At 45.3% G+C, this 10,032-nt stretch overlaps 1 protein-coding gene across 1 annotated transcript; it reads left to right on the top strand.

The window, feature by feature from the left end:
- The first annotated feature begins 5,873 nt into the window (after nucleotides 1-5,873).
- LOC143488663 (uncharacterized) lies at nucleotides 5,874-9,796 on the top strand. The gene is made up of 6 exons (XM_076987529.1): nucleotides 5,874-6,069; nucleotides 7,204-7,328; nucleotides 7,907-8,128; nucleotides 8,282-8,429; nucleotides 8,525-8,631; nucleotides 9,129-9,796. Exons 1-6 carry the CDS (start codon nucleotides 6,030-6,032, stop codon nucleotides 9,435-9,437), a joined length of 951 nt encoding a protein of 316 aa, XP_076843644.1. The 5' UTR covers nucleotides 5,874-6,029; the 3' UTR covers nucleotides 9,438-9,796.
- The last annotated feature ends 236 nt before the right edge of the window (nucleotides 9,797-10,032 follow it).

The following is a 10,032-nucleotide window of genomic DNA, read 5'->3' as shown; positions in this document are numbered from 1 at the left end:
AATGGGAAGACTTACGAACACTGGCATACACAAACATGAAACAGGCGCCAGACTACGCGCCAGGAGTAGAGCGATAAGGGGAGAGAGATCGGGAGCTGCCGGTGCTGCAGCGGACGGTCCTCCTCCGGTCCTCGCAGCAGACCCTCCGCGGGGTGCAGCGCGACCGGCGGACGTGCCGGGTGCAGCGCGACCGGCGGACGTGCCGGGTGCAGCGCGACCGGCGGACGTGCCGTGTGCAGCGCGACCGGCGGACGTGCCGGGTGCAGCGCGACCGGCGTAGGCGCCGGGTGCAGCGCGGCCGGTAGACGCCCCGAGCGGACCGCCTGGGAGATCCCCTGCGGTCTCCATCTCATCCTCCTCTTCTCCTTGGTCCCACTCCATGGACTGCTCCGGGCTGCCACCCCGGGAGCAGTCCATCCTCTCTCCACCGTAACGATCGGAGGATGGGACCGTCTCTGGTGTCCACCTCCCCTTCACAGTCCCAGCGGAACACTCAGAGGGAGGCGGACTGCCTTCCTCCTCCGACTCTAACTCCTCCACCTCCTCATCGTAGCCCACGGCGGGGAAGGAGCGTTCTGACGGAGGGTAATCATAGTCTTCCTCCTCCTCTTCCTCACCGTAGCCCACGGCAGGTGCGTTGCATTCGAACGGAGGGTAATCGTCGTCCTCCTCCTCCTCCTCCTCGCCGTAGCCCACGGCAGGAGCGGAGCACTCGGACGGTGGGTAGTCCTCCTCGTTCCCCTCTCCCCCACCATAATCCACTGTGGGGGCGTAGCACACGGAGGGAGGGTAATCCTCCTCCTCGCCGTAGTCCACGGTGGAGGCGGAACAAACCGAGGGAGTCTGATCCTCCTCTTCCTCCTCGCCCTCCGATTCCTCCCCCTCGAACTCGCTCTCAGGGGTCTTCTCTGTGGAGCAGAGTTCGAGGGAGCCGACCCTCAGGGGCGAGAGGTCTCTGGTGGGAGAGGGGTGTCGCTCCCTCCACATCCGCACCGCGGTCTGGCGGAAATACTCCGCCAGTTCCCCAGTGCTGGCCTCCCGAGCCCGGAGCAGCATGATGCTGCATAAAGGGTCCTGCTCCATAAGTTCGGGAGTAACGGTGGCGGCGCGGTGTTGGGCAGGAGCAGAGGCATGGCGGCGCTTGCTGGGCTTCTTGCCCTTCTTTGGCCGGGTGGTGTAGCCTGGCATGGCTTGTTGTGTCTCTGACGGCTCGTCGTTCTGTGACGTTGGGTGCGAGGCGAAGGACGAGACACAAATCCAGCTTCACAGGCACAACGACACGTTTTAATGCATACAGGTTATTGCGCAATAGCGCACGCTAAACAGACACTTACACACGTAACGTGTAGACTCAAACATTAGACAACGACGAGCACAAGACACTGCGCGAACGCACATTAAATAGACAGACCACATCAACCCCACGTGATGACGAGACGAGCCACAGGTGAGACGGATAATGACAAGACGCACCCGCACCCACGGAGGTACACAGACGCAGACGAATAGACGCAAACAACGTTAACACACGCCCCAAAGGAAGGGTTCGGGGACCGTAGCGTGACAGACGCCCCCACCAAGGGCACTACCCGTCCCGGGGTGCCAACAGGACTGAGTGCCCCGAACCCACGTCGATGGGCGGATCTGAAGCGCCCAGTCCTGCGTCTGGGAGATGAACGCCCTCGGCGGAGAGTCCGCCACGCACAGTCTAGAACACCCTCCCTGGGAAGATGGGGGAAAACACGTTAGACACATTTAACGGGACATTCACAAACACACACACAGGTACACTTACACATAGTGGCACGAAAGGGAAAAACGGGTTAGGCACACAAATGGGAAGACTTACGAACACTGGCATACACAAACATGAAACAGGCGCCAGACTACGCGCCAGGAGTAGAGCGATAAGGGGAGAGAGATCGGGAGCTGCCGGTGCTGCAGCGGACGGTCCTCCTCCGGTCCTCGCAGCAGACCCTCCGCGGGGTGCAGCGCGACCGGCGGACGTGCCGGGTGCAGCGCGACCGGCGGACGTGCCGGGTGCAGCGCGACCGGCGGACGTGCCGTGTGCAGCGCGACCGGCGGACGTGCCGGGTGCAGCGCGACCGGCGTAGGCGCCGGGTGCAGCGCGGCCGGTAGACGCCCCGAGCGGACCGCCTGGGAGATCCCCTGCGGTCTCCATCTCATCCTCCTCTTCTCCTTGGTCCCACTCCATGGACTGCTCCGGGCTGCCACCCCGGGAGCAGTCCATCCTCTCTCCACCGTAACGATCGGAGGATGGGACCGTCTCTGGTGTCCACCTCCCCTTCACAGTCCCAGCGGAACACTCAGAGGGAGGCGGACTGCCTTCCTCCTCCGACTCTAACTCCTCCACCTCCTCATCGTAGCCCACGGCGGGGAAGGAGCGTTCTGACGGAGGGTAATCATAGTCTTCCTCCTCCTCTTCCTCACCGTAGCCCACGGCAGGTGCGTTGCATTCGAACGGAGGGTAATCGTCGTCCTCCTCCTCCTCCTCCTCGCCGTAGCCCACGGCAGGAGCGGAGCACTCGGACGGTGGGTAGTCCTCCTCGTTCCCCTCTCCCCCACCATAATCCACTGTGGGGGCGTAGCACACGGAGGGAGGGTAATCCTCCTCCTCGCCGTAGTCCACGGTGGAGGCGGAACAAACCGAGGGAGTCTGATCCTCCTCTTCCTCCTCGCCCTCCGATTCCTCCCCCTTGAACTCGCTCTCAGGGGTCTTCTCTGTGGAGCAGAGTTCGAGGGAGCCGACCCTCAGGGGCGAGAGGTCTCTGGTGGGAGAGGGGTGTCGCTCCCTCCACATCCGCACCGCGGTCTGGCGGAAATACTCCGCCAGTTCCCCAGTGCTGGCCTCCCGAGCCCGGAGCAGCATGATGCTGCATAAAGGGTCCTGCTCCATAAGTTCGGGAGTAACGGTGGCGGCGCGGTGTTGGGCAGGAGCAGAGGCATGGCGGCGCTTGCTGGGCTTCTTGCCCTTCTTTGGCCGGGTGGTGTAGCCTGGCATGGCTTGTTGTGTCTCTGACGGCTCGTCGTTCTGTGACGTTGGGTGCGAGGCGAAGGACGAGACACAAATCCAGCTTCACAGGCACAACGACACGTTTTAATGCATACAGGTTATTGCGCAATAGCGCACGCTAAACAGACACTTACACACGTAACGTGTAGACTCAAACATTAGACAACGACGAGCACAAGACACTGCGCGAACGCACATTAAATAGACAGACCACATCAACCCCACGTGATGACGAGACGAGCCACAGGTGAGACGGATAATGACAAGACGCACCCGCACCCACGGAGGTACACAGACGCAGACGAATAGACGCAGACAACGTTAACACACGCCCCAAAGGAAGGGTTCGGGGACCGTAGCGTGACAATCACTTACAAATCAAAGATGTCAAAGATCACAAATACAAGTGTTCTGTATGTACTTAAAAAACTGGGGTTAACACTTCGTACACAAAAATCAGATAACCTATGTCCCGCTACGTTGTAGGTTTGACGCAAAAGTACAAATTCGCCATAATTTAGCTGAGAAAACGAGGTGTATTTTGGACGTAAAATCCGTCCGTCGGATTCTAAGGGTGAGCTTACTGCCCTGCGTTTACCCCCAATAAATGCCCTTACCCTATAAAAACACTACACTATAAAATGGGCACATGATTAGTCAGCACGTCGCCTTTATTGCCAGCTAATGTTACAGTTGTGATCAAATTTATTCAACCCCCAATGCTGCGAAGGGTTTTATGGAATTCAGTGCACATTTGTAATTGTGTTCATAATGAAATCTTACAAGGACTTGTTAAAGAACTAAATGCAACTAAGATAGCATCAATTTTTTTTGTCATAAAGTATTAAATGGCCTTTTTGTGATTTCTTCATTGACACAATTATTCAACCCCTTTACGACTACCACTCCTAAGAACAGAGGTTCATTCCAGTGTTTTCCATCAGGTATTGAAAACATCTGTGGATGTCAACGAGCAGCAATCAAGCATGATAAGCACCAATTAGGCAGATTTAAAAGGACTGTGATACTCAGCTCCTTCTAGACATCTACTGGTGTGTTTCCAAGCATGGTGAAGGCAAGAGAATGGTCCCAGAAGACAAGAGAAGAGGTTATTGCTCTTCACAAGAATGGCAATGGATATAAAAAGATTGCGAAGTTGTTAAATATTCCAAGAGACACTATCGGAAGTATCATTCGCAAGTTCAAGTTAAAGGGCACAGTGGAAACGTTACCTGGTCGTGGCAGAAAGAAGATCCTGACCGCGACTGCTGTGCGCTACCTGAAGCGTAATGTGGAGAAAAATCCCCGCGTGACTGCTAAGGAACTGAAAAAAGACCTGTCAGATGTGGGCACTGAAGTTTCAGCTCAGACAATAAGGCGCGCACTGCATAACGAAGACCTCCATGCCAGAACGCCCAGACGCACCCCCTTGCTGACTCCAAAGAACAAGAAAAGTCGACTGCAGTATGCCAAAAGTCATGTGGACAAGCCACAAAGGTTTTGGAACAGTGTACTGTGGTCAGATGAAACTACACTGCAAAAAACGATTTTTAAGAAAGTAAAAAACCCTTGTTTATGGACTTTATTTCTTATTTTTGTCTAAAAAGAAAAAATATTCTTAACAAGCAAGTTTTGTACAAGAAAATTAAGCTCATTCTAAGAACATTTGTCTAACTTTTTCTAAATAAGATATTTCAGCTCATCTTGAGCTTTATTTACCAATTACAGGGTATGACTATGGTTTGGTTGAAATTCTAGAATAAGAATAAGATTATTCTTCTTATTTAAAGAATAAGGCCACTTAAACAAATTCTCATTTTAAGAAATGTACTTAATGACTCAAGTTTGAAATAATGGCTGTCATAATGTTTCATACAACATGTGGTCTTACATGAACAAAAGCTGCAAGACTCAAAGCAGTTGGTAAACATAAAACACAGTTAAGCAAGCCCCATTTGAAAGACATAACATACAGCACAACTCATAGCGTTCACTTTAGGCCAGGTCAAACAGATGAACACCTTTAGCAAATCTTCACCATAATAATCATGTACCAACTACAGCGTTCGAATGTCAGTCTCTTGCTACAAATGGCCACAATAAAAAATTTTTAAATTGCTGTAAAACTGTCCAAAACCACCATCTAATGATCCAATCCATCCATGTAAAACAGAGTACCTTTTATAATATATCAGATGAGATATTTATAATATATTGATATGACAGCATAGGTCATATCAAATCTATAATCAGTTCTGTTGCTTGTGCCATGTTTGGAATCTCAATTTTACATGACATGTAATCTGTCATAGCAAATGGTATTATACTGTTGTAATTCAAAACAATGTAATGATGAATTTATCACATAAATATTTCACACAAGCCCAAATACAGGAAAACCACTATAATTAACAGCACTCACAATTAATGAGTTATTCTTCATGTTGTAAACACGATACTCTTTGACACATCCATCTATACCACAAACTACATGGAAATCTGGACTATGGCTATGTGCAGAACTAATATGACTGAGTAGGATTTGAGGGTCAGACCCACAAAAACGAAGCATATAACACAGCGCCAAATCATTTTGCTTTGCTGGTCTGTGAACTCATTTACCCATGAACCTAAGAAAACCTGGATTAGTCTATTAAGAGGTATACGGTTTATCATAAGTCGCCTTACAAAAGCTGGAATAAATAATAGTACACATTCACTCGTTTATTTAAAAAAAAAATTATATTATATATATATATATATATATATATATATATATATATATATATATATATATATATATATATATATATGCTTATAAATAAAACGTGAACTAAACTATCTCCATCCCCTCCCCCACACTCCTGGAGATGGTATCGTTACAACTTTCGCGCCGACGGTTAAAGACGACGGTTAGACTGTAGGGTTAGTGCTACTGAGGTTCAAGTTTGGATGTGATTTCATGGTACAACTAGTGAAGAATTGAAGGCAAGTTATGGAGAAACTGGACGAAATAACAATTTCCACTCTGAAAGGTATGTAACAGTTTTTTTCTTTGTTTAGTGTTAATCTATTTTGTGTTATGTCGCTAGCATGCTAGGCTAGGCACATCTTGATGCAGGGAGTTATTAAAGCATTCCTGTGCCGTTCTCAGTTTCAGTCTCTGTGAATTCTTTCAACAGTAGTGTGCAAAACGTCATGATTTAATGGCAATTAAAATTGTGGCATTTTCAAAATTCGTCTTTAAAAGTTTCCACCAGGTTTGGCCATATTAGCATGGTCCCGGACAGGGCAGGACTATCCAATATCTGTCGTGATCTAATGGCGCTAAGCGGTTGTGTATCTAGTTGAAATTCTATTTAGAGCAGGTCAGGGGTGGGTTTCCCGAAACGTTCGTAGTGCTAAGTACTTCTTAACCTCATACGTTTCATACGAGGTTACGAAGTACTTGGCGCTACGAACGTTTCGGGAAACCCACCCCTGAAAGGTAATGTTTGGAGGCTGTTAATTTTAGGTAATGTTAATGTGTACGGCTGTTGTATAACGTGCTTTATGCCCGAAAAACCTCTTCCAGTACATAATAGTGATGAGTCGTTTCCAAAAGATCCGGTTCTTGAACAGCTCGGTGAAATTAATTAAATTAATCGATACGCGGCTATCGGAGTCGTTTTATATATTAATCTGCACATTCACCTTCGCATCAGTACAGGGAATCAGTCATAGTGTGAGACTGTTATTAGATTATAAAAACAAAAACTCCGTATTTTCACACACATAGAGTGAGCGAGAGAGAGACTCATAACTCTCATAACTCCATATAAAAAAAAACATACAGAAATTAAGCAGTAGTAGCATATAGACAAATAATTGAGAAATAACCTTGTTTTTTATGTTAGACTTGATTGAATTAAACAATTTTAAAGGAAAAATGCACTTTAAAAAATGGCTTTAAAGGAGTCCCATCAATACACGCACACGTCCGCTTCCACTCGGCTAGGGTTCGTTGGCGGTCTTTCAGGCGTGACGTCAGCTGCGTTCTCTGAGAGCACATTGTTCGTTACAGTGTCCAGACAATTTAAAATGATAATGATATGCATCAATGTTGTACCTATTTATAACACGAATTATGGATTATGTAATCTAGTGATAATTGGAAACTTCTATTGCAGAAGCAAATGTTGGAGAAGACCTGCTGTCTTCACTGTCCCGAGATGACATCAAAGATCTCTTTCCTGGTCCTGAACATTTCCTGAGGCGTCGAGCTCTATGGCTTGCAGTGCACAAATGTGAAGAAGTAAGTTCTGCTTTATTGCTTATTGAAAAAAACTGAGGACACACCAGTTTCTTTTATGCAGTTAAAATTAATTTTACCAACACACACTTACCAGATACCCAGTAGAAGGGCTGTTGGTGGTTTTCTTTCATTTTGGCTTTAAACAAATGGCCTACAAATTTATCAAATGCACACATTTTAAATTTTACAACAATTTACTGATATTTTTGCTATACATTCTTGCATCTCTAGAGACCTAAAGTGCTTATGCAATTTTATGTGAAATTAGCCCTGTGTAAATACACTGTCTATATCTGTATTTAATCTTTCTGTCCAACTCTACCCTGTAGTAACGTGTGTTATTTGGTCAGCCACTTTAAAGGTTGTCAACATTATGCAATCACATATTTTAATTTAATCGGTTTGTAGGATTTAGTTTTCACTTTACAAAGGGTTTTTTGTACCTTTTTCTCTTTCAAAAAGCCAAATTTTGTTGACCATGATTGATTTAGAAAAGTAATAAATGGGTAAAACATCCAAGGGGTGAATATTATTAATAGACACTGCAAATGAATTGTACACATCTGCTCTGTGCTTAGCTGGTTCAGCTGACTTCTTTGACAGTCCGAAAACCCAGGAAAGACACTACAAGACTCCAAGAAATATACAAGACTAAGAAACCAAACAAAGCTGCTGTAACCCAACTGCTTAACCTGGAGTACGAGAGTAGAAGACAATTAATTAACTCTGATGCAATAAAGGAGCAAGACAGACCAGTGAGGGTTCTAGAGGCATACCCTTGTTTCAGAGAACTGGACCATGTAAGCAGTACTCACTTCTTTTAGCCATCCCAGCATTCCTTTAGGGAAACTTTTATATAATTTTCCAATTCTTTAAATACTATAGCCCTCGTGTTTAAGTGGTTATTGTCAAGACCAGATATAGAGCCAGTCTTTTCTGTCTGTATTTTTCAGGTCCTGGATGAGCTGCAGAGGATTATTCAACCATCCAATTCCAGATACATATCTGAGATGAAGGATAGATGGGAAATCTTCTACTCAAAGGTGCAGTTCTATGGTGTCATGAAGAAAGTAATGAAGCCTCCAAAAACTTTGGATGGAGGTAATTCTACAGTACCTTGATTTGTCTAAGTTTATGTTTTGTATATTGCATTATTCGCTGTGATTGATCGTTTTATTTGTCTTTTGTCAAACCAGTGGAAGATGCAACAGCTGTGTTCAGAGCCCTTCCACTGCTCTTCCCTTCCAGCACACTACCACCTAAGAAGCTGAGCATCTGTGAGGCTTTTTTCTATGTCCTAAAGGTGAGAATGCAATATTATATGTGCAATTATTGTTTACTTTGCACTTAATCATGCTTTCACTTTATGAAATTTACTGAGTGGAGATGCTCTAAATATTCTTAAGGTTCAGGTCTATGATATCCTGAGGTTAATAAAACCTACAAAGAATAATGAGTCAATTTTAGGCTGTAATGTGGCTCCAAGTTCTCCAATGATGGTAGATTCAGCTGTGTCTTTGTGATGTACGTGAAGTTCTTGGCACCTAAGATTAAATCACAATCACATAATATGCAGAAAAATCACAAGGATATTTTCCCCCATATCATTAAGGGCTTGTTTCTGTACCTTTTTATTTAAAATTGCTGTAGTACGTCTGGTACTTGTAATGTACATTCACACAATCTGCTTAATATATAGTTACAGTTTTTACTATTATCATTTGACTATTAGGTGTTTTAGTTGGGTGTGTGTTTGTTGAGGTTCTGCTCTAATCATCCTCATTCTTTTCTGGCATGTAGACTTCAGAAGACCATGAAGGCTACCTTCGTCGGCGACCCCTGGCTTGCCCAGTTCTGCTCGTCTCTGAAGGCAACTGCATGATTGCTGTTGGAACCACACCAGTGACCACCTTTGACCGAAAGTATCTTTATGAGGGACTGCTCTACCTCATGGCATATTACTATGCCCTACACCTCACATACCCAAAGTACATTTCCACGTTGCTGTCTATCTTGCAAACTGAAATACTCAAAGATTCCATCCATGACAGTGATTCAACCCCCTCTTACAAGAAGGCGCTTGGTGAGTGGAAGTCATTCATTGAGTGAGTCTCTCTTAGAGTCTACTTCCCTGTGTTTGTTTTTTTCAGAAAAGTGGTTCAACACATGTTTGTTTCTGAGATCTTTAAAGATGTTCTTCTGAGATAATGGAAACCATATGTTAGAATATTGGTTTTTATGCTGCAGGGAAATGTATTTTTGATCTTAGTAGTTAGTATTCCCCATTTGAGTATCTGGATTAAGCACTTAGTGGCAATGCTACACAGTACCCGGCTAAAAATTTAGGTAATGTTAGGCGTGCTGTTTGGATGGACATATAAAGACTGTCAAAATACAATTGCTGACCTATTGCTGTGTTAATAAAAATGCAAAAATCAAGAATGCTTCTAGTGCCTTGATTTTAAAATAAAACAAATTGTCTTGTTTGTCTTGAAAAAAACAATTAGTTTTAAGAAAACTTGTCCTGTAGTAAGCTTTTTTTGTTACATGAATAATTTAAATTAAGGTGTAAAATCCTAAAGTAAGCAAATAATTCTTTAAATCAGCAAGACATCAAGAAAGCATAATTTATTTCAGGAAAGATTTTCTACAAAACTCTTGTTATGAGTCACATTTTCTTAAATTAAGCATAGAAAATCTTGAA

The sequence above is a fragment of the Brachyhypopomus gauderio genome, chromosome 2, assembly GCF_052324685.1.
Source record: "Brachyhypopomus gauderio isolate BG-103 chromosome 2, BGAUD_0.2, whole genome shotgun sequence".
NCBI classification, from domain to species: Eukaryota; Metazoa; Chordata; class Actinopteri; order Gymnotiformes; family Hypopomidae; genus Brachyhypopomus; species Brachyhypopomus gauderio.
The sequence above is the reverse complement of the archived record's forward strand: the minus strand, read 5'-3'. Positions and strand labels throughout refer to the sequence as shown.